Source organism: Neovison vison, chromosome 3, assembly GCF_020171115.1.
Source record: "Neovison vison isolate M4711 chromosome 3, ASM_NN_V1, whole genome shotgun sequence".
In the NCBI taxonomy this organism is placed as follows: domain Eukaryota; kingdom Metazoa; phylum Chordata; class Mammalia; order Carnivora; family Mustelidae; genus Neogale; species Neogale vison.
In genome coordinates this window covers 43332821-43357726 of record NC_058093.1, presented here as the reverse complement: position 1 = coordinate 43357726, position 24906 = coordinate 43332821, and the positions used below count along the sequence as shown (strand labels likewise).

Here is a 24906-nt window from a genome sequence, read left to right as displayed (position 1 = left end):
TTAGACAAGACACAATTCTCCCTGCTTTGAGGGCGGTACTGAACACAGCACAGACGGTGTTCCCCGCTTACTGAATGAATGAGCGAACGCACGAACCACTGGCAGAAAAGTCCAGAAATAACTTATGGAAAATGCCTTGCACTCCTGGCTCAGAGTAACAGACGATACCAGTGGGAAGAGGCAGCAGGTGGGCAAAGTGACTGAGAGCTTTGGAGCCAGAGGAGGAAGTCCTTGGATATATGGCCTGATGCAAGTCACTGGTCTTTTAAGCCTCAGTTTCCCCACCTGCAAATTCCGTCCACAGTGTAGATTTGTTGCAAAACCGCAGACAACATTTTTAAAAAATAAATCTAAAAATCAAGTACTGGGGACCTCTCAGCTCAGGTCCAGAGGCTGTGAAATCCCACTGTTGAGGACTTTATGGAAACCAAGTAATGAGGAGGAAAGAAGGAAAGCCTTGCGCAGGCATTGTCTCACAGGATGCAGGGAGGCTTGGCAGGTGGTGTCAAGGGAGTGAGGAAACAGCAGAAAAGCCCGGGGTGAAGGATTGGTGTGGGCTTCCGCACCTGGGAGGGAACCAGGCAGGGCCTCGGGAAGATGCTGGAAGGTAGATGGGAGCCATGTGTAGGATGTGGGCTCAGAACCCTACTTCCCCACTTAGAAATAAGTTAAAATGACACTGATTCAATAGCCCTTGATGGGCTCATCTCTATGAACTCCTGCTTTTTGGCTCAAGTAACTTTTTCTGTGTACTATGAACCTCGGGCCCTTGTAAAAGCCTGTCACCACGATCACTATCAAGGATGGCGAAGAGGCATGGGGGCTGTTAGTGTTCACCCCAGCTGCTTTGGATCAGAGGCTGTTCAGACACACAGTGTCTCCTTAATCCCTGGAAGCCAGAGACAAGTCATTCTGACATGCTTACATGGAAATGTAGCCTTGGTCCCTGACAGTGACCGTTGGACACTGGCCCCAGGCCCTCCTGACTTGCCTGCCTATCAGGATAGCAGGAAACCTACTCACAAAACCTGCCTCCGAGGAAAGGACTCGGCCAAAGCTGAGTTGCCCACACAGTTGTGCAAAAGCACCCCCCCCCAGGGTGGGGCTTTCCTCCCTGGGCTATTTCTTCTTCCGCTGGAGAACTTGACACCTACAAGGTCAGGTCTAGGAGGTCCCCAAAACAGTTATCACTTACCACTCTGCTTATCACCACCCCTGCCCAACTTCAGGCTCACCTTCTCGGGGGTACTGCCATACATACTTTCTATGAAGCGCAGCTTGGACCTGGACAGAGCCATGGAAACTTTGAGCTCATTCTGGGAACCTGGAAAGCTCAGCTGACATTCTTAGAATCCAGGAATGTCGCAACAGCCGGCAGGGGACGGGTCTGTTACTATCAGCCTCTCTTGCTCCCTTCTCGTACTGTAACTCTGATTCATTATGCAAATTTTGAAAATATAGGCAAGCAAAAAGGAAATCAGAACACCCCTCACCCCATCAGCCGTAGGTAAACACACATCAGCCTACTTCCAGGCTTGCTTGCTATCGATGCCTATAAATCTCTGCTTTAAAACACAAAAACAAGAAACACACACACAAGACTGCTCAGTGCTGTTTTGTACCTAATCTTCTCACATAACCACTGCAAATAGCTTTCCGTGTCATTAAACAGGCTCCCACACCTTCATTTTTGATGACTGCCCAGTGTGCGCCAGCTAGATCTGCCTCAGTCAATTGTTTGTGTTGTTTCTCTCATGCCTGTGGTCTGCAAGTTACATCATAGCCTGCTTGAAGGAAGTGTCAAGGTTTAGCCAATTAGAAGCTCTTCATTAAAAACGAAAAAGGGCACCTGCAGCCCTCCAGAGGGTGGGCCGGTGCCCTCTTTCTTCTGATGGGTATCCTTGTTGCGAACAGCAACCTGGCCCTCCGCCGGTGAAGCCCTGGATGGGGGAAAGAGACCCGGCTCTATTTCCCCGCGGACCTCTTTGGAAAAGCTAGGCTGCTGTTAAAAAAAAAAAAATAGTAAAAGAAAATGTTTTGTGATTGTTTGTGAGCACACACAGGCTCAGCGACAAAATGAGACAGAACCCTTGATTTCTCACCTCCTGCTGCACTGTTCAAAATGTTCAAAATGCCTCCCAGAGAGGCAAGGAGGAAGCAAATGTGAAACACTGATTGTGAAATTTGCATCCTCTCTTCGCTGGTTATTGTCCCAAAGGACATTTCACATCAAACTGTACTTGTTTATAAAGATTCTTCCCCCCCAAGACAAACCACTTCTCCAGATACTGCTGTCGGGAGGCTAGAGAACTAGAGAGACAGAATTTAAAAATACTGAGGGACCCGGGGTAGAGACATGAATGGGACGGAAGGACAGAAGCCACTTCCAGCCTGGAAACCCTCGATGGGGGATCTCGTTCAGAGCCCCAGCCAGGTAAATAACAGGAAAAAGAGCCGCCGCAGAAAGGAGAGCTGAAAAGCAGTCATTAAGCAGATGTGTTGGTGCGAAATGTTGAATTTCAGGGAATACCCACAGCGGGCTAGCTCTGCCGTGGGCACTGAGGCACAGACACCAATAAAACCCCATTTCTACACTCAGGGAGCCACCCATCTTAAGAGAGGAGTCAGACGTGCTAATGCACGTTTGAAACGTGGTGTGATAAATGCAATTCCCTGGGCACTTCAGGTATGTGGTATATGATAACACACAGGAGGGTAACCCTCTGTCGGTGGCACTGGGAAAGCATGGCAGATGAAGAGGAGGGGAAGTGCGGAATGTGTGCACCACCCCCATGAAGGAGCCGCAGGCAGAAGGCATGAGGGCACGACACAGCAGGTGTGTTCCAAGAACCGCACCTGGCCAGGCAGGGTTAAGACACAGGCTGGAGCTCCAGGAATTAAAGCCGCAAGGCCAGTGGGAGCTGGGTCAGACCGCGTCCTGTGTCTGAGGGGGAAACGAGCATGGGCTCCGTGCAGCGGGCAGGAAGAGCCCTCGGGGTTTCAGCGGGCACATGGCTGAGTCACGCTGGAGAGGCTCTTTCTGGGTAGTATGGAGCTTGCTCGATTAGAGCAGGGGGCAGAGTAGGAGTCCGCGGCTAAAGCTCAGGCTAGAAATGATGTGGGCCTCCACACAGGGCGGTGACGGTGGGAGCGGAAGGAGGAAGCATTTCCAGTGATGATGAACGAGTAGGAGTCCACGGGGCCAAGTGACCAGTTGAAATGCAGGGCAGCCAGGTGATAAGAAAAAGGCAAAGAGCCAATAACATACAGAACAAGACAGGGAGGCAGAAGAGAGTTAAATCTGGGGGCAGAAGATGGAGAGGGGACTCCCTTCCCCAGGCACATGCGGAAAGGATGGAACAATCGTTGCAGAAACAGATCCCAATGGCAGTCGGGATGGACTTGTGGGCAGAAAGCAGGATGGGCGGCCGCTCCTGAGAGAGCCAGAGCTCAGAATAAAGCAGGACCAGAGGGTGGATGGAAAGGACGCAGGAAACCGAGAGGGAGCAGAGGCTCACGGCCACGTCCCCTCAGTTCCAGGGGCTGGGATGCTGAGAAGAGTGACCACAGTGCCACTCAGGAAGGAAGAAGGCCAGGAAGGGCTGAGAGATGAGAGGCCTACAACCCAAGTCTGAGCAGGGCGGAGATGAGAAGGGGACTGACAGGCACGGACGAGCTAGAGAGGCCGAAAGCTCCATGGGCAAGGCAAACACATTCACAACTTGTCCAGACGGTGACCCAGGAGCACGGGTTTGCAGTGGGGCTGGTGTTTTAGGAGTGCCCACAGAGGACAAGGGCCAGCCCCGTGGTGGAGGGAGGGGCTGTGCAACTGGCCTCCTGCTTTCAGCAGAGAGTTTCCCACCGGGGTCCGAGACCCAACGCCCAGCATGACCCTGGCCCAGTCAGCAGCCTGCCATCTGCCCTTAGGTAGGTGTGTGGCGTTCCCCCAGGTGCCAAGAGGCTCTGAGGAAGCCACTGTCCCGAGAGACACTGGTGTTTGAGGAAGAGGACACTTTGGGATCACTGGTGGACTGGGAGGCAGCAGAGGACTCCCACCTCTGAGGTAGACCACAGTGTCCCATAGGAATCTAGGACCCCCCCCCCAGGAGACCACTGGGGTCTGTACCCAGATAGGCCCAGCCAAGATTCACAGTCTCCAAGGAAAGTCCAATTGAAACAAAGGGATCCCCCCAGTTAGGGATGGCTATGTGCTCTACTCCTTCTTCCAGCCCTGTCTGAGGGCACCCCAGGACCAATCCGTGTCAGTGCCTTGAAGGATGCATAGAGTCCCTCTGTGGGAGCAAAGCAAGCCTTGCCTCACACCATCACCAAAGATAAACGGTTTACAGCAGAGACTGAGAAAGAGCCTGATGGTCTAAAGGACCCTCGTTAGAACCAGGACTCCCAGGCCCTCTGTGATTGGCAGCTATGACAAAGAGCCCAGGTAATTAGTGCTTCGAGCACTGCCATTTGAACCACATTACCTTCCCAAGGATCACCAAGCAGCTACAAATTCTTCATAAGGTCCTACTCTGCACATGGCTTCTTTGGAAACCTTCCAGCTACCTCCACCACTTGTAAGCCCCAGGGTCGTCCAGACTCTCACTTCCACCCCTCAGCTCAGTCTGACCTCCCAGAGCCTGGGTAGGGAAATGCTGAGCTCAGAGCCGCCCCTGCTTTCCACGGAGTCAACATGCCCCAGGAGTACAGTGGAGGAGTTGAGGGGTGGCAGCGGCGATCAGGGAGCATCGGGCCGCGGGGGTGGAGCCGTAGAGGGGGTCGCGCACCCCGACCTCGCGATGACCCGCCTTGGCCTTCCCACAGGTGTGCGCAAGCGCTGCTGGAGCACGGCGCCTCGGTGCACTGCGCGGGCGGCGCGGGCGGGGACACGCCGCTGCACGTGGCGGCGCAGCGCGGCCTGGACGAGCACGCGTGCCTCTACCTGGGTTGCGGCGCGCGCGTGGACTCGAGGAACGGGCGCGGCGAGACGCCCCTGAGCGCGGCGTGCGGCGCGGCGCAGAGGCCCGACGAGCACGCGCGCCGCCTGCGCCTGTGCGCGCTCCTGCTGCGGCGCGGGGCGGTGGCGGACGCGCGCGACGAGGACGAGCGCAGCCCGCTGCACAAGGCCTGCGGCCACGCGTGCCCGGGGCTGGCGCTCCTCCTGCTGCGACACGGCGCTGACACGGGCGCGCTCGACTACGGCGGGGCTTCGCCGCTGGCCCGCGCGCTGCAGACTGCCGCCTGCGCTCCTGAGCCCGGCCCGCAGCGCACGGTGCAGGCGCTGCTCAACCACGGCTCTCCGGCCGTGTGGCCCGATGCCTTCCCCAAGGTAAGAGGGCCCCAGGGACCGGCCTGCAGCTGGGGGCTCGCTGCGCCTGCGAACTTGTCGGGATTGCAGCTTCTGATTCCCCGGGTGCGGGAGGTGGGGGAATATAGCTCTCCCTGGTGAGGCGGGGGCTGCTGGACTTGGGGCCACACTTGGAAGGGCAGGTGTCCTGAGGCCAGTCCCTAGAAAATTCAGTTGGCTGGGCGCCTGGCTTGCTCCCTGGGTGGAGCCTGCAACTCTTAATCCCGGGTTGTGAGTTCAAGTCACGTTGGATGCAGAGCCAACTTAAATATAGTTGTTTTTAAATAAACTGGGGACGCAGGACACTTAGTTGGACAGCGCCCTCGTGGCTCAAAATGTTTTGGCAGCTTATCTAATTGGTAAACAATGAAAGTCCGTCCAGTATTTGATATAAAATGAAATACCCAATCTGGCTACCTACCTTAGTCATTACTTGAATGAAAGCACTTGACATGTCCGCAAATATCTGACATTCAGTCCACACCACACTCCTGCGAAATACACCGGGCACGTGACCCAGGCCCATGAGGTTCTCCCACCTGGGTTTCAGCCAGGTGAAATGCCTCGTTCAGGGTTAGGGCTGTGTTGGGGTCTCAGCCCCAAGTTGCAGACTTGACTCTGAAGCAGCCTGTCACTTTTTCCACATATCAGATCTGCCCTGAAATGACAAAGATAAAGGGTAAGGATTGCCCATTAGAGAAAGCATTTAGAAGATGGAAAATATTTCCAAAACGAAGGTCCCCCAAATATTGGTTGGAATAAGGGTCTGTCCTCCTAAAAAGACTCCATTGAAAGGAAGTTATGCCATTAGGTATAAACTGAGAGTGTTTGACTTAAAAATTATCCCCAGACTCACTGATCATATGCAGGAGATACATTTTGGCTGGGTATGTTTTGAACAAATAGCTGAAAAGCTTCTACTTTAAAAGGACATCACTCTAGATGGTCTGAAATAGTGAAATCCACACATCTCTCTCAAATGCCAACTTTGCCTTGTAGATGCATTCAGAGTAACACTTGGGTCTATTAAAACATAGGTGAAAGAGGGGAAATTCCACCCACATAACTCCCTCGGTGTGTCCTTACCTCACCAGCACTGTGACAAGGTTCTTCCCCTACCTCTCACAGTATCTTTGAATCGTTCTCCATGGCACTCCACTAATGTAGAATTTCAATATGGCAGGCTCTTGAAAGGGAGCACCAGCATTTCCATATTCTGTACCACTTACCTTTCATAGTCATCATTTACATTGCAATGTGTCCCCGTATTAGCGATCTTGGTTTATCAGCCGATGCAATGGGAACAGGACATCCCTGCTGCCCCTCTGGGTCACACCATGTTTGCATTAAACCAAGAAGCTCACTTCACCCTTCCTGGCATGAACCTGCATAAAGAAGGACCAAGAAACAAACAGAACAAAATAAATGTCCTTACGCATAGGCCAAAAGTGAAAAATATTTGGGGCAAGTTCTTTAAAAGAGAAAAAAGTCAATATAGTTCAGTAGTGACGAGTCATAATCCTTTGTTAGCCTGGGAGTCCTGCGATCTGAGTGATCTCTGTAGGTTTCCAAGTCCTGAGTGCAGCCTCACGGACATCATCTCTGGGGGCAGGACCTCCAGCACCTGAACTCTGTCTTCAGAGGTCTAAGAATTATCCTATCTTCGTTTCAAGATGCAGGAGAAGGCACAATGTCTCCCGCCTGGGCCCCAAGGGCCCCCTCCTGGAATTCCCCCATGCTTGGCCAGCCACATGAGACTAGAGCATGGCTACTGGTTGGGGGTGGGGGGGGCTTCGGGCAGGTTTGAACTCAGAGGCCGTTATACAGCAATGACCAAGAAGCCATGAGAAGTGCTTGGCTCCTAAAAGTGACAATGGATCTCTCAGTCATTTCACACCATCTGGGAAGGGATTGGAGCTTTCTTGAGAAAGCTTAACACCTGGAGGTGTTCACAAAAAAGCATTGCCACCTTGTCTCCCCCACCCCACAGTGAGCACAGTGCCGCAGGGCAATTCCTCCATCAGTGTTTGTTGAATGAATGAAGTGAGCTCCAGCAACTCCAGGGGCAGTGCCCCTCGGGTTAGATCTTTGGAAACCGGGATGAGTCTTCTTAGCCCCGAGATCCCCCATACCTCTAGGGGGCACCCCACGGAGGAGTGCTGATGGGGTCCACAGCCACCAGCCCCTGGCGCTCAGGTCTGGAGCGGGTTTCAAAGGGGAACACACTGACCGCCACCCTGGGAATCCTGTAAACAGAGGCAGGCGGCCGCGTTTGTTCTAGCCTTGCCCAGGACAAACACAGTGAACTCTGGAAATCAGGCAGCAGCCCATCCCTCCCCCCAGGCCCCTGCAAGTGGTCCACCAGGGAAGGGGTCTAATCACCACACAGGGCATCAAAGGGACAGACCCGACTGCTCAGCAGACTCGTGGAGTGCGCAGCAAACACTGAACCGAGCCACAAAGACGCTCTGCCGGCAAGACTCAGCGCCGTGGCGGGGCGTACACAGAGGCACCGGGGAATGTCACAGAGCACGCCGTCCGTGGGCAACAGCCGTGCTTTAAATAGATGTAAAGAGACACCCACGGAGCTCAGAATTACTGAGGCAAAGGTTTCACAGCGAGCTTATGACATAAATCACAGCTCCCCCATGCCCAGACAAAGGCACCGTCGCCGCTGCGGGCGGACTCGGAGCATCCATCGGAGCCGTGCGCAGTGCTCTGCCCCGAAAATCAAAGTGGTGTCACAGCTTGGGAAGCAAGCATGTTGACAGTGCCAGGCCTTTCTGCCCGGCTGCCCGCTAGTTAACACCGGAGTCAGACGTTGGGGCGCGAGGGCAGGCGCAGGCGCGGTGGCAGGCTGCTGCCGGGTTTGAATCCTGGAAGCTGTCCGCCTGGGCGGGCGCCGGCCTGCAGGAGAGCAGGCGGGAGGGTGGGGGTGACACACACCAGCAGATCCAAATTTGTTTTGCAATTGTCACTAGTGGATAGTGGGTCAGATGCTTGGTCTGCAATGTGGGTTTTGCTCACATCTCTTGCCCCTTGTTCCCCTGTGCTGGGCCATCTAAATCATCCAGACTGGCCCAGGAGTGCCAGCTGTGCAGGGACAGCAGCAGCAATGAGCCATCTCCACCAAGCCGCACACACAGGCTGTTTCCCCCCCGGCACTTGCTTACTCCTTCAGCAGACGTTTCTCAGAACGCCTGTGCTCAGTGCTGGAGTTGGTGTTGGACGGCAGTTCGCGTGTGTCCCGCCCTAGTGGAGCTGCCAGTCACCTGAGTGGAGGACAGCCTTGACTCAGACCACTACATGCTCAGTGCGAAGTTGCCATGGTCGGAGAGCTTGCTCAAACAAGGCCCTGTGTGGCTCGAAAGTGCCAAATGGGGGCCTGAGCTGGCTGACGCAGAGGGCAAGGTGAGAGACTTCCCTGGGCGCGTGTGGGGTGAGCCCAGACCTGAAGGCTGAAGACTCAGCTGCGTGAAGAAAGGAAGGGCCATTCCCGGCAGCATAGGCAAGAATCCTGGGGCAGAAAGAGCACTGTAGTAGGGGCAGTTGAAAGATGACCCGGGAGCTAGAAGGAAGCAGTAAGAGGGGGCAAGGGGCAGGGGTTTCAGGGATTAAGAGTCTTAGCCTTTGTCTTAAGAGCAGTGGGAATGTATTACATCATTTGAAGCAGAAGTGACATAATCAAATGAGCATGGGGTTGATTTTTCTGCAGAAGTATAGAGAAAATGTGCGGGCAGGGGATGAGTGGGAAAGCACACGCTGCTGTGGCAATCCAGGTGAGGCCTGCAGATAGCTTCCGCCAGGGGAAACGAAGATTGGCGGTGAGAATGACAGATTCTAGAAACATCTGCAGAGCTCTGGTCTTGCCTTACCTTCCCAGCACTGACCATGCTGGAAGGATGGGCCCCAAGTTTTTACATTTGCGTTTTACCTAAGTACAGAACAAGGTGAAGTGACTTCACGGTTCTCCAACCTCCCAAGCTTTTCAGGGGGAGAATCCTGGGGTGGTAGTAGTCACAAACCAGACTCCATTTCCCTCCTGTCTCCAGTGAGTGAGTGGCGTATGCGCCCCTCCCCCTGGGAGGAGGGAGGTGAGCTCCCCTAAATGGCGCACCTCTGTTTCTCTTGCTCTTGCTTTATTTCTCCATCTGCATATAGAGTAAGGCGCCTGTGTGGTTTTTTCCCCTTAATTTTCTTTCTGCCGCCTCATTAGCCGAGGAGAGTGCGCGTGGACCCTAATGACACCAGGATGTCAGAGGAGTGTAACTGCCGCGTCTCCGCAGACAGCACGGAGGCGGCGGAGATCTTTAAACTGTGTTGGCATAAAAATAATGGAAGCAGCCAGCTGCCTGGCAAACGTGAGGGGGCACAGTGCCGGGGGATGGGGGAGGGCCGGGGAGCCCCAGAGAGGTGGAACTGAGGAGAGACAGGAAATGAATTCCCAGAGACAGGCAATAAGACTTGGTCACAGTCTGTGACCCAGGGAGGAGGGGCCCCAGGGAGGGGGGGGCGCATCTGCTGAGGGAGGGCAGCTCTTGGGGGGAGGGGGGCAGTGTGGGAGAGGCCTTTCCTGTCACGTGCAGTCCCTGGGGACCATTTAACAGTTTGCAGAGACAAGGGAGAGGGCCAAGGGCAGAGCCAGTGGCTGGGTGAGGGTATCGGGGGAAGTCCGAAGAAGCAGGAATGGCTTGGGAGACTAGATCTGAAGGGATCCAGTGTGAACCGCTCCTCTTCATGGTGTGGTTTCCTCCCAGTGCAGAAGGGAGACAATTGAAATCAGAGACCGCCACGCCCCAGAAAATAGCACATTAGTGGTGACTCATGAAAGCCGGAAATAGCCACACGTTGGGGGCATCCTGTGCGGTGATGAAGGGATAAGACTGGGCGAGGCTCAGGTGGGAAGATGCTTGCCTGCCTGGCTCTCCCTCTGTCTCTCTCCTACTCTAAAGCCCGTTTATGTCGGACTTTGAAACAGGAAGGAATTGGGACAAAAAAACAAGTTTCGAGTAGGGAGGCGCCCAGAGATGATCGTTCTTCCAGCAGTAAGGTGATTCCGGGCTTTGGAAGGGCAGCCGTTCTTGTCTTCGTACTGACATAGCTGCAAAGACAGGCAAGAGGAGGGAAGGAAGACGGGAAGGGAGGGGGCCGCAAAGCAGATCCGAGGCCCCAACACGATGACCTCATGTCTGAGTCAGGGAGCTCCCGCTCCTGAGCTTCACCACCCCGAGTGTTCAGGCAATCAGGCAGTCGCTACAAAAATATTCTAGAGGTCAAACAAGCATTAGGGGATGTCTTTGGAGATACAGTGCATTCTAGGAGACGCAGGGAAGTGCAGAGGTGGAAACCAAGGAACCCGGGTTGCATAGCAACCTGAGAGCTCTTCTGGGAAGAGGGTAGTAGAAGAGGCCTCCCGGTGGGGGTGGGGCTGGGGCACAGTCACACCAGGTGAATATGGAAGCAGAGGGAGGCTGGGCACCATCCTCATGAGCCTACCTCTGCTCAGGCCTTCCAAGGCCCCCCTGGTGGAATGAGACCGGCACCACGGACTTCCCCTGCATTTTAACAGACCTCGTGTCTGATCTTCCCTTAACTGAAGCTCAATAGGGAGATAAATAAATAGATCCATGACGGGGAAAGGGAGTAGAAAAACCAAAAATGGGGACAGCATCCACAGAATAGAAAGGCGACCCATACCCCTCATCAGAAGATCCAGAAGATAGTCTGAGAAACTGTGTGCCATGGATGCTCTCACCTACAGAGTGCAAGAAGACATAGCTCTACGTCCCTAAAAACAGAGCCCGTGATGGGGACAAGGCAGCAGAATGACGTGAAAAGGAAGATGGAGGAGACAAGGTCATACGGGCGAGGGTGGCGAGTATATGAAGGGAGGCAGAAAACAGAACAGATTCATAAAAGGAACAGAGCTTGTGATTTAAGTAAGGGAGCTGGGCTGGTGGCACATGTGGCTTCAGATCCCTTCCCTGGTGTCCCCTGGGGTCTACTTGACTTGTTGAAGGGGTGAGGGCAGCACAGCTAGAACTTTCAAGCTGAGCTCAGAGTCCCAGGCCAGCTGGTTTCTGACCGGCTTCAGCAAAAGATGACACCATGGAAAACTAGGCATGGAGGGGAAAAAAAGCCAGTGTGTTTCTCCTCTTTCTCTGCATTGGTAGGTTCGCCAGCAGCACCTGCATCCCCAAGGTTCTGGTACCCCAACGGCTTCTCCTTATGGTCACAGCCCCCACTGGGCAGCCGCTGACTTGGTTCCAGACTCCACTGTATCTCATATAACAAGAAATGTAGAAGCAAGGCAGGCTTTGGGACTGGTTGTTTCTGTGTCCTCACGAAGCTATCATGGAATCAGGTTTGTCCAACCTCCGTGAGTCAGCTTTGTCCTCAAAATAGCTTTTGTGATAAGATGGCATCCAGCAACAACTGGGCCAGCCAGCTTCATATCCAATTGCTTTTCTCTGGAAGCCCTGAGGAGATCTTCCCATGTTTCACTGGCTCAGGATGACTTAAACATGCACTTTCCCAAACCAGTGATGACAAGTAGAATGGAGTTACTGTGACTGAATCACACTAATCCTTTGGACTGTTGGAAAATCAACCACTGTGTGTTCACTACTAATATTAATACCTCTTCCTAAGTGCAAAGGAAAAAAAATGAAGAAATAGAAGAAAAAGTGGTCATGAAGAGCAGAGTGTAGAGAGCCAACCTACAGAAAAGTGATATTACTGAAGAGCCTAGAGCAAATGGATCAGAAATAGTAATCAAAGACATAATAGAAGAAAACTTAGCTGCACTAGAAGTCTTAACTCCTAGAAGTTGAATGGATACTCTCTGCAAATCAGTGATGGGAGACACACTCCTTTTATTTTTAATTTCTTCTCTTTTCTTTTCTTTAGGATTTTAATTTTAAGTAATCTCTATGCCCAACATGGGGCTTTAATTTACAACCCTGAGATCAAGAGTCTCGTGCTCTACCGGCAGAGCCAGCAAAGCGTCCTTGGAGACACATTCCTATATACATTCTAGCAGAAGTATTCATAAAAAGCATGAAAAATATCTTGCCAAGTATGTGAGCAGAAAAGTTATTCATAAAGGAATAAAACTTAGGCTGGACTCTGATTTCTCTGCTGCTCTAGTATCATGAGACAAGAAAATATCATTTTCAGACTTTTAAAGAAAAAGTTTGGATGTGTACCCCTGGGGATACAAATACATTATATGTTTATAAAAATTAATAAATTAATTTTTTTAATGTGATTATGCTAATATGGATAAGTAGTAGTAATGAAGGTTTCGGTATACTTATAATTAGATTTAATCATATGGACTCATTTTACTTGCTCTCCAAATAAATCCTCTAATGGAAAAAAAAAAGTTTGGATGCTAGAATTTTAGACTCATCCTAGATGGTTTTCATTTTGATGGCAAAAGTAAAACGCTTTTAGATATCAGGGGCTCGTAAGATATGCCTTCCTAATGCATCAAAAAATACTTCTATTTATTTGATTATTTAGCTAAAAAATATTTATTGAGCACCAGCCACGTGTCAGCAACATATTAGGTGTTTTGGATATTTGAGTAGACAGTTCAAGGGGGAAGACGTATTCTTGCCTTCGTGGGGCTAACAGTCTAATGGGAAGACAGTCTTTAAACCACAAGCATAATGAATGGGCCAATAAAATGATAAGGACTAGAGAGAGAGAAAGTAAGGGAAAAGGTGAGCAGTTGCTGTTGTACGTGCAGTAGCTAGGGTGGATGGCTTTGAGTCAACACTTGAGAGAGGTGAGGACATGGGCGTTTCAAGTATTACAGGGGAAGGGGCCAGCCAACCAGCAGCCAATATGCAGTCTGAGATTAGAGTGGGCCTGACCTGAGAATGAGGTGACTAGTGTGGCTGATGGTGGAGAGAACCAGTGACAGTAGGAGATGAGACCAGAGGGAGAGGAGAGGCTCAAATCGTATGGGGCACTTATAGGGCACTGTCATGACTTTGGCCATGGAGGGCTTTGAGCAGAGTGGCAGGACCTGCTAACATTTGATGGGGACCCTCTGCCCTCTGTGCTGAGGAAATACGTCAGGAGGAGGAGTGCAGAAAGTGGAGGGACAAGTTAGGGGGCTACGTGAGGATCCATGTGAGGAGTGCTGGGGGCAAGCGGGAGGGAGGCACTCTGATTCTGGCTGTATTTTGGAGGTGAAGCCACCAGGGTATCTTGGTGGATTGAATGTGCAATGTGAGAGAAGGAGAGGGGTCAAAGATGACTCTAAGGCATTCAGCCCAAGAGACTGGTTAGATGGGTTTGTCATCAGCTGAAGTGGGAAGATTGTGGGTATAGTAATTAACAGAATTCAGGGTTGTTTTGATACCAAGGAAGCAGTTGGCTGTTCCAGTCCGGGGCTTGAGGGAAGGATTTGACTGACCTAGAAATACAACTTTTGAGCGCCAACAGCATGTGAGTGGAATTTATTTACTTTTAGTCAAGTATAATCAACACCTAGTGTTATATCAGTCTCAGGTATACGATACAGTGATTCTACAATTCTGTACATTTCTCAGTGCTCATGATGATGAATGAGTACACTCTTAGTCCCCTTCACCTACTTCCCCCATCCCTCTTCACAGCCCCTAGGGTAACCACCAGTTTGTTCTCTATAGTTAAGAGTCTGGGGTTTTTTGTTTTGCCTCTTTTCTTCTTTCTTTCCTTCTTTCTTTGTTTCTTCAACTTCACATATAAGTGGGATCATAGGTCATGTGTCCTTCTCTGACTGACTTATTTCACTTAGCATCATACTCTCTAGCCCCTTGTCGTTGCCAAGTGCAAGACTTTAGTCTTTTTTATGGCTGAGTGACATTCCATTATGTGTACGTACTACACCTTCTCTACATACAGATGGGATTTAAAGCCAGGAAACTGGATGGGATCACCAGGAAGTGAGAATGCACAGAAGAAGAAGAGAAACAAGGGCTGAATGCAGAGACATTCCAACATCAAGAAGAAGGAGAGATGAGAAGACAGCCAAGGAAACAGGAGGGGCCAGGGAGGGAGGTGGAATGAGAGCAAGGCTTCCTGGAAACCAGCTAAAGAACATATCATAGAGGAGGACCTGACTGACTGTGTCAGACGTGGTCGACACAGCACAAGGCGAGGTAGAGCACTGGCCACAGGATGTAGCAGTCCCCACCCATCAATACGCTTAACAAGGGTAGGTTGTCTCAAGTGTCCAGGGCTGAAGGCCCGTGGGGTGAAAGTACACCAGTTGTCAAAGAGATGAGGTGACAGGGAGTGCCTGAGTGGCTCAGTCGTTAAGCTTCTGCCTTCAACTCGGGTTGTGATCCCAGGGTCCTGGGATGGATTCCCACATCGGGATCTCAGCTCTATGGGGAGTCCGCTTCTCCTTCTGCCCCTCCACCATTCTCTCAATCCCTCTCTCTCTCTCAAATAAATAAATAAAATTTTTAAAAAATTGTTGTCCTATTTAAAAAGAGAGAGATGAGATGAAAGACTATCTCAGGGTTGGGAAACTCAAGTTCGTAGATTCCCACAACTCCACCTCCTAACCGTCTCTCAGGATCATCCTCTTCTCTCCATTCTGACTCATACCAACTGAGTTTGGGCCACCACCATCTCTCCTAGCCTGTGGAAATGTCCCTTAAGCTGCACTCCGATCCTTCAATATGGCCCCGGGAAACTGTTCTTCACTTTGTAGCCATGGTGATGCTTGTGAAATTAAAATCTGATCCTCTCACTCCCCAACTCGCAGTCCCCCATGCCTCCCTTGTGTCCTCAGGGTCATGTCCAGCCTCATCACAGTGGTTACGCTCCTCCTGCCCATGCCCTGCCTTCATCCCCAGACTCTGGCTCACACTCCCCACATGAGGCTCCGCACCCGGCCAACATTTTCAGCTCCTCCTCACCTCCCAGGTTTGGTCCCTATTTTCTCTACCTGGAACACTCTTCTCCTCAGGACTCTCCATACTTTTGTAATTCCTCCTCCTTAGCAGGTCTTAACTGACCAACCAAATCACCACCCACAGCAAATCCAGGTCTCACCTAGGTACCATGTCTAGTACCTTGTGATTCCCCTCTATGGTACTGTGGCACCTGTTTTCTATTGTTGCTGTGCTTTTTCTTTTATTTGAGATTATAAAAGTCTGTGAGGGCAGATCTTGCCACTGTATCATGCAGACATAACACAATCCCCAGCTTCTAGCAGGAGCTTGGTAAGTATCTAGGACAAATGGCTTCATGGACAGGAGGTGAACATACAACCCAGTGAAAGAGAAACAACTTCAGTAATTGAAATGCAGGTTATAAAACTAAACACTAATTCCAAAAATTATTTCTGGAAGATACATGTAACATAAAATATGATCTCATAATAACCATAATCTGGGACTAAAACTCCAGATCTTATTAAGAAAGGAGAAGAATTGGAGCCTGGAGGGCTCAGTCAGTTAAGCATCTGCCTTCAGCTCAGGTCCTGATCTCAGGGTCTTGGGATGGAGCCCTACATCAGGCTCCCTGCTCAGCAGTGAGTCTGCTTCTCCCTCTCCCTCTTCTCCTCCCCACCCCTTGCTCTCTCTGTCTCTTTCTCTGTCTCAAATAAATAAATAATTTTTTTTAAAAAAAAAGGAGAATTGGTTATGAGAGGAATGAGAGAGTAGGGATAATGGCACATCTAGAACACAAAAGATACAATTTTGATGTTTAGAAAATATAGGCCATTATTTATTTTGAAGGTAAGCACTAGTAGAATTTTAAATAGGATACATACTTCCAAAATATAAAAATAAACACAAGTGAAATATAAATCTGTATAAAAGAAAATCAGACAACAAGGGAAGCAAACATAAAAAATCATGAAGAATAAGATGAGGGGAACCTGGGTGACTCAGTCGACTGACTGTATGCCTTCAGCTCAGGTCATGATCCCAGAGTCCTGGGATCAGGCCCCATGTTGGGCTCCCTGCTCAGGGAAGTCTGCTGCTCCTTCTCCCTCTGCCTCTCCCCCAGCTCATGCTCTCTCTCTCTCTCTCAAATAAATAAATTCTTTTAAACATGTTTTTAAAAAGAATAAAGTGAAACAGAAGTAAACCCAAATAGATTATTTATAACAATAAATATAAATTTCTTATAAATTTCTTAAACTGCCCTATTACCAATACAGGGACTCTCAAACACTTTCAAACAAAATGAATTTAAAAATGTTAAAATTAAAGAGCAGGCAGAGGTACTTTGTAGCAAAAAAATAAAAGAAAAAGAAAATGATGGATCGATATCAATAAGCAGCATAGAAGAATTCCTGGGAGAGACACAGACTGAAGGGAAGAGAAGATACACCGACAGAGATAAAAACATATATATATTTCACAGTGAAGATGTAATCATTAGGAACCTATCTACCAAAGAAACATTATGTTAAAATGGAGAAACTAAATGAAAAATAATAATCCGAGATGATTTTTAGTACACATCTGTCTTTCACACATCAAGTGGGCAAAGTAGAAGCTTCAAATGGGGGACGCCTGGGTGGCGCAGTTGGTTGGACGACTGCCTTCGGCTCAGGGCGTGATCCTGGAGTCCCGGGATCGAGTCCCACATCAGGCTCCCAGCTCCATGGGGAGTCTGCTTCGCTCTCTGACCTTCTCCTCGCTCATGCTCTCTCTCACTGTCTCTCTCTCTCAAATAAATAAATAAAATCTTAAAAAAAAAAAAAAAAAAAAAAAAAAAAAATTAAGAAGCTTCAAATGGTAAATGAGAAAAGTGCATGTTGAGTTTTGAATGCTGCAAACAGAATACAACTTCTGGTGCTCCAAAAACAGGCATTGTTTAAAGTCATAATACAGTGGGTTAAAGCCTCTGCCTTCGGCTCAGGTCATGATCCCAGGGTCCTGGGATTGAGCCCTGCATTGGGCTCTCTGCTCCGCGGAGAGCCTGCTTCTTCCCCTCTCTGCCTGCCTCCCTACCTACTTGTGATCTCTCTCTCTGTTAAATAAAATAAGTAAAATCTTTTTTTAAAAATAAATAAATAAAGCCATAATACAACAGGCCAGAAAATTAATACCAAACAGCTAATTTTTTTAAAATAACCTTTTGAAAATTGCACAGTAAACCTCTAAATAACTACCACATCAATAGTTACATCACTGCAGAATATTTAAGAAAGTAGAACACTGTGCCTCAAAAGTTATGGCTATGACCACACCTATGTTCAAAGGAAAATCCGTACTATTTTGAAAGTTGCCTATATTATGACTTAAGGGGGAAAATGTTACTAAACTAGCTGAATGGTCAGTCCAAGGAGTCAGAAAGAAACAGACAAAGGAATTAATAACAATAAACACAATAACTGATGGGTTAGAGTATTTTAAAAGAGAATGGGTCAACAAAAGCCAATAGGGGATTCCCTGAAAAAAAAAAAATTAGCAAAATTCCAGTAAGACTAAATAAGCAATGACACTGGAAATACAATTATTTCATCACTATATGAATATATATATATATATATATTTATTTCAAATGAAGAAGGATGCTTATTTCTAGATGTAGTGGGGTTATCTCCCATCCAGGTTTTCTCCCCACGTGCACAGACACATTGACAAGGCTCTGGGCCCTCTGCCTTCCTGGGTTTCACCAGTACAGTCTCCCAGCAGACAGACAGAGGAGGGGGAGGTCAAAGGATGTCTCTGATTGGACCCCCTTCTGCCATAGGCTGGATGCATGTCCCCCATCCAAGACCACTACTTCCTTTTTTTTTTTTTAAGATTTTTTTGTTTATTTATTTGACGAGAGAGAGAGATCACAAGAAAGAGGGGGAAGCAGGCTCCCTACCAAGCAGAGAGCCCCATGCAGCACTCAATCCCAGGACCCTGAGATCGTGACCTGAGCTGAAGGCAAAGGCTTAACCCTCTGAGCCACCCAGGCCCCCCAGGACCACTACTCCTAATACACAGCCCACCTGACTCCCTACTCTTCAGGCCCAGAGGCAGAAAGGGCTGTGTTTCCAGCTCCACATTAGGGCGCTGTCTCTTGACTTCCCCTGTATTCAAATGGTGCTAAATAGCTGCTATACCAATAAAATTAAACAATAAAATAAAAAAATCAATAAAAATTTTAAAAATTCCTCCCAGAAAGATCCTGTATCGACATGCCATCTATTTCCTATATACATGCAATGCTAAATTTCTTTAAAATGAAGATTGTTGGGTGCCTGGGTGGCTCAGTTGGTTAAGCAACTGCCTTCGGCTCAGGTCATGATCCCGGAGTCCCGGAATCGAGTCCGGCATTGGGCTCCCAGCTCCATGGGGAGTCTGCTTCTCCCTCTGACCTCCCCTCTCGTGCTCTCTCTCACTCTCTCTCAAATAAATAAATAAAATCTCTTTAAAAAATAAATAAAATAAATAAAATGAAGATTGTTCCATTTGCAACAACATGGATGGAGCTAGAGAGTAAAATGCTAAGGGAAATAAGTCAGAGAAAGACATACTATATGATCTCACTTATATGTGGACTTTAAGAAACAAGACAAATGAACAAAGAAGAAAGAGACAAAAATAAACAAACTCTTAACTATAGAGAGCGAACTGCTGGTTACTAGAAGAGAGGTGGGGGGGGGATGGGTGAAGTAGGTCAAGGGGACCAAGAGTGCACTCATTGTGATGAGCATTGAGTATAGAATTGTTGACTCATCACACTGTATACCTCAAACTAATATAACACTGTATGTTAACTATGCTGGAATTAATTTTTTAAAAAATAAATAAAATGAAACGATTGTTTCCCAGGAAAGTATACATTAACAAACGATTCAAGAAAAAAGCAAGGAGCACCTGGATGGCTCAGTCAGGGGAGCATGCAACTGTTGATCTTGGGGTTGTGAGTTCAAACCCCATGTTGAGTGCAGAGATTACTTAAAAATCAAATCGAAGAAGAAGAAGAAGGAGGAGGAGGAGGAGGAAGTTGGGGAGGAGGAGGAGGAAGAAGAAGAAGAAGAAGAAGAAGAGAAAGGAGGAAGAGGAGAAATAATCAAAACAAAGTATACCAATAACCATGGAAGAGAAAATGATAAAAATTTGATATTACCTGCAGCTTAAAGCTAGGCTTAGACAATGTTAAATACAAGATCTGTTATGCCTTCTTAATTCCAATAATATGTACTTTAAAAATCTTCCAGGAGTTAAAAAAATAGAAATTTTCTAAATTGACTAAGTTGGCATAAACTCACATCAAAATCTGACTAAAGAAGCTAAAAAAGCTGAAATGACAAATCATATTTAGTTCTTAAATACAGAAACCTTAGCAAATTGAAACTGCCATTTTATGCAGAATAGCCAAACAGGATCTATTCCATGAAGACAAAAATGGGTTAGTATTGGAAAATCTTGTATCAACTTGGTCAGAAAATGGCTAAAAATACATCCTTAAATGTGTAGTAATTTAGAAATAGATAGCTACCTCCTTCACTGAGAACAGATTATCTATCTGATACTAATATCCAAGGTTATTATAGTGAAACTTTAGAGATAATCTGGTTAAAATTTGGAATAAGATAATGATGCCTCAGTATTGTTATTTTACATTGAACTTTAGGGGCGCCTAGGTGGCTCATTTGGTTAAGCATCCAACTCTTGGTTTTGGCTCAGATCATGATCTCAGGGTTGTGAGATGGAACCCCCGGTCAGGCTCCAAGCTCAGCGGGGAATCTGTTTAAAGATTCTCTCCCACTGCCCTTCTTCCTACCCACACACATGTTTAACCTCTCTCTCTCTCTCATAAATAAATAAATCTTTAACACTGAACTTTAAAACTCTGGTCAATGTAATAAGACAAGAAAAATAAATGTGAAATATTTATACCGAGAGGAGAAAATACTATTATTTGCAAAAATGAATGACTAAGATATAACCTTAATAAAGTGTATATACAAATCAATGCGGAAAATTAGCATACTATAGAAAAACTGAGCAAAAGACATAACTTAGCAATTTATAAAGGAAGAGAAATGGTCAACCAAAATGTAAATATGCCATACTTTTTCTATCAAATTTAAATAATTAATGAGATGACTTGGGTAGGGGAGAAAGACTCTCATACTCATTTATTCAAAAAGTGTGATAATTTACACACTTAAAATTAGACAGTATGTGCTAAAACCTCTAAAATGTACATACTCCTTGATCCCACATTTCTACTTCTAGGAATTCAGTGTCAGAAGAGGACAGACTTATCTTGTTATCTAAATAAGAATGGTTGGAGGCAGAAAGAGAAAGAATGATATTCAAGAGTGTTCATTGTTTATAACATCCATTTACAATAATCACCTCATTGAATATATTACAATATATTCATAAAATATATGGCCCCTGAAATGATGTTGAAGTGCTTATTTATAATTTCTGAATTGTTCACAATTGATGTTGAGTAGACAAAAATCAAGTTTCAAAATAATAGGCACAGTATTTCTCCACTTTTACTGTATATCTTAATTTTTTGTCTAAATGCATAAAACATTAATATATACAAAATGCTAATAGTGCTTATCTCTAAACAAAAAGATATTAATTTCCTGTTTTGTTTTAATATATTTAAAAGGGGTTTCATATGTGAAGGAAGCTCAGCAAGTTGTGAATGGAGCAACCATACTGAGTGATTCAGGTCTGTCTTCTATTTGACCTTGTTCACAGAGCCCCAGTGAGCTCAGCTGCTGGCCCTGCCTGTTAATTGTCTGCTGTAGATATTTGGTGCCTGATTATAAGAAAATTGCTTAACTTCAGTTTTCTCAGTGAAGAAATACTAATTTTACAACACTTAGTAAATCATAAACCTCAAAAACAGAGGAGTATGAAGTTGCCCTATGCCTCCCCAAAATCAAATCTGAATTTGATCAATCTTCCCAACCCAACTACGCATTTACAAAAAGCAGATGAAGAGCGTTATGTTCCCAAACTCTACACGAATACCAGGAACAAAATTCAAATACCGAGAAACCCTGCTAGACAGATAACCCAGTTTCTTCAACAAATAAATAACATGACACAAAAATGGGAGATCTGATAATACAGCATATCAACCAAACTTAATCCTGTTGGGTTCTTTATTTATTCTTTATTTATCTGGGTTCTAATTCAAACAATTTTTTTTCATACAATGGCATTTAAGAGAAATTTGTGAATTTAAATACTGGCCATATATTTGAAGATGCTAAGAAACTTGTTAATGTCTCAGGTCTTATAATGATGTTGTATTTCTCCTACAGTGTCCTATAGGAGTCACACTGAAATAATTACAGATGAAAATACAGGATCCATTGCAATGGCTTTAAAATAATACTGGGGGAGATGACGGGCGTGTGGATGGGGTGGGACGAGGCATGGGTCGATGGTGGGTGGGTACATGAGATCATCATACCGCTGGGTCTACTTTTGTGCTCACTGACATTCACCATCACAAGAAATGTATTTTTTAAAAAAGCAAACATTGTTCTCATCTTCATGATTAAACTGATGAACCTGAATTGTAAAATTTGCTAATAAGAAAAGAGGAATCCTTTGCCAGTGGGGACAGAAAATAAAATAGAAAGGCCAAGTCAGGAGGAAATTCAACAACAAAGCCATTCTTCTCCCTCATTGTCCTGACATATAAGAAAATTGAGATAAGAAATTACGAACACCATCCTTGAACCACACTCCTCCCACCGCCCCCAGCAGAACCTCCCTCCTTTGCTCTGAGCAACAATGTAGAGGTCAGGAGAGCCCATGGAGTCATGGGCATGCTGCTCTTGGGCACGAGGATGAACAAGCCATTCCCAAGCCCAGACTTGGGACATGTAGCTCTCCTAGTGCTAAGACAGCATCCCCCCCTACACCGCCCCAGCCAGAACGCTGCCTTGGGCTTGTTGGGAACCCTGCTGTCCTCTTACCATGAGGGCTCTTGTTCCCCATATGGCTAAGGCATAATGAGGTCCCACGGCCAGGAAGTGACAGAAGGGAGACCCCAAACACACCTCCCTATCAGCTGGCCCTGTCCCCCACCTGGACCCAAAACCCAGTCAACGTGAACTTGGTCTCCCACCGCTTCCAACAGGTGCTGAAGACCTGTGCACCGGCCCCCAGGGTTATTGAGACTCTTTTCAACGCCTACCCTCAGCTCCGTGTGTCAGAGTCCTGGAGGGAAGTGATTCCTGAGGAAGTATTTCAGGTAAGGCAGCAGCCCTTCCTTCCCCCTCAGTACAAGAGCCCCGAGCCTCAGCTCCCTCCCCGCACCATGTGCACTTGGGCACTTACCCATTGAGGCGTAAGGCATCTGAAGAAGGATGGAGAAAGGGAGAGTGTGAAAGCGTAGCTGAGCATTGCTGCTTTTCTTTGGGAGGAATCATGCAGCCAAGAGCTGTTATTATATTGGGGGTGCTGTTGGCTGCAAGGAGCAGAAACCCAACACACCCAGCTGAACTTGAGTAACCCCCCCCCAGAGAAGAGGGGCATGCAGAGCCACCTGAATCCACAGGCTCTACTCTGTGTGTCCTCCTTCTCCCTGTGAGAGCTTAGATATGGCCTAGGCAGTGGCAGGCACCACATATGTACCCAACAGAGTCCACAGTCACTGTCGCTGAAGAAAGAGTGAGGGCGTTTTTTTTTTTTTTTCCCAGAAGCCTCTAGAATATATCCCCTCATGTCTCATTGACTTGCGCTCCATCCACATGGCTCAACAGCCAATGCACTGTGCAGGGGGCGGGGGTGGGGGGAGTAGAGCAGGATGTGAGGAGACTATCTGTGTTACCCATTCTACCACCCAAAACAGACATCCTCGGACCCCCCGAGGAACCGCACCTCCAAAATGTGCATACACCCTCTTGGTGGAGGGCATGGCAACCATGGGGTCTTCTGGCTGTTGGGCCCATGCACTCAGGTTTATGTTCCATCTGCCTTCCTTCCAGATGCACCAGGCCTTCTACCAGTCCCTCTTGGCCTTGGCCCACAAGCCACGCTGTCTGCAGCATCTTTGCCGCTGTGCCATTCGGAAATTATTTGGCAAAAGGTGCTTTCACCTTGTGCCCCTGTTACCCTTGCCAAAGTCCCTGCAAGATTACCTCCTTCTGGAACCAGAGGGTGTTTTGCACTGAAAACCAGAGTGTTGGGACTGAGGCTGTAGTTCGCACCGCTGCCCTCAGTGGAGGCCGTATGTTGAGGACAGCACCGCGGGGAAGGGGGCAGACCCGGGTGGCACTACCCATGTCCCCGCCTTGTGGATGCACTGGCCTCCCTGAGCTTCATGCTCACTTGGAAATGGAATGGGTCTTAAAAGGCCTTTCTGCCTCTCAGGGTCGCTTGTGAGGATCAAGACTGCAGATATCATAGTATTTGTATCAGAAAGTACTTCTCAACAGAAGTTGAACTAAAAAGTATACACACATCCCCTGTAGTTGGGTTAACAGACTGTCTGCCTCACAGGGGCGTCCCACTCCTCCTGGAGCCTGGCCACCTAGAAAGGCTCTGTCCCCAACACATGACAGGTGTATCTATTGAGAGAGGACACCTGTTTCCGCAACAGGAGTGCCCTTCTGGAGCCCACTGGTGCTTCCCAGCACATTACAGCCCAGAACTCCCTAAAGGACGTCGGAGGGGTGGCGAGCCCAACATTGTGATCCCATGTGAGTCTTCCGACGCCCTCGCCAAACCCCAGGGGCCAGCAGCCCAGGAAGCCAGATGCCAGGGACAGACAGGTTGCTAAAGATAGCCATCAGCCCAGCCTTAGCATCGCATAGCAAAAGAGATGTTCCAAGGGTCAAGGACTTTATGAACCATCTCTTTCATTTTCTGTATTCTGGTGCTTTGATATCCAGGGCCTGGCTGACCTTGGAGGGACTGCTCCTCCCAGAGTCAGCCAGTTCCAGAGACAGCATACAACTTACCCCGAGCATGCTTTCCAAATGCAAACCGACCAGTCCAGAGCTCACATACACACCCCCAACCACCCCTTCTACTGGGCTGTCACACTCTGAGCTACCTTCCACCCGTCCTAACTATCCGAGGGCCAGGTGCCAGAAAGATAGGGACAGCCCTTATTTATATCCCAGAGCCTGCTGAAACTATTCAGACCCGCTGGTCCTAAGCCTGTCTATCCTGCCTGGCCTGTTCCACCCATGAAAACCACGACAAAGGCTTCTGTCCACATCCCCTCCCCCAACTGCCTGAATAAGCCTGTGTGTGCCCTTGTGACCCCACCCCATGGTATGATGTGCCCCTTCTCTTGGGAATGATGAGTAATAAACTATCTTTTCAATGGCAATTGTCTCTTGATCTCTTGGCCTTACTAGATCTCAAATTTTCTATTAATATGCCATATTTTTTTAGAGAGAGAATGAGTAGGGGAGGGGAAGAGGGAGAGAGAGAATCTTAACCAGGCCCCACCTTCAGTGCAGAGCCCAGCACAAGGCTCGATCGCATGACCCTGAGACTATGACCTAAGCTGAAACCACTGCCTGAGCCACCCAGGTGCCCCGCCCACATCCCTAAGACAGACAACTCACCGAACCCAGAAAAGGCCTATGT

At 48.1% G+C, this 24906-nt stretch overlaps 1 protein-coding gene across 1 annotated transcript in view; it reads left to right on the top strand.

The window, feature by feature from the left end:
* Positions 1 to 24643, top strand: part of ASB18 (ankyrin repeat and SOCS box containing 18) — a 63134-nt gene extending 38491 nt beyond the window's left edge. The window contains exons 5-7 of the mRNA XM_044240891.1: positions 4825 to 5329; positions 22442 to 22555; positions 23292 to 24643. Of these exons, the coding sequence (XP_044096826.1) occupies positions 4825 to 5329; positions 22442 to 22555; positions 23292 to 23477 (805 nt within the window). The 3' untranslated portion in view covers positions 23478 to 24643. The remainder of the gene's footprint in view (positions 1 to 4824; positions 5330 to 22441; positions 22556 to 23291) is intronic.
* Positions 24644 to 24906: the final 263 nt, after the last annotated feature.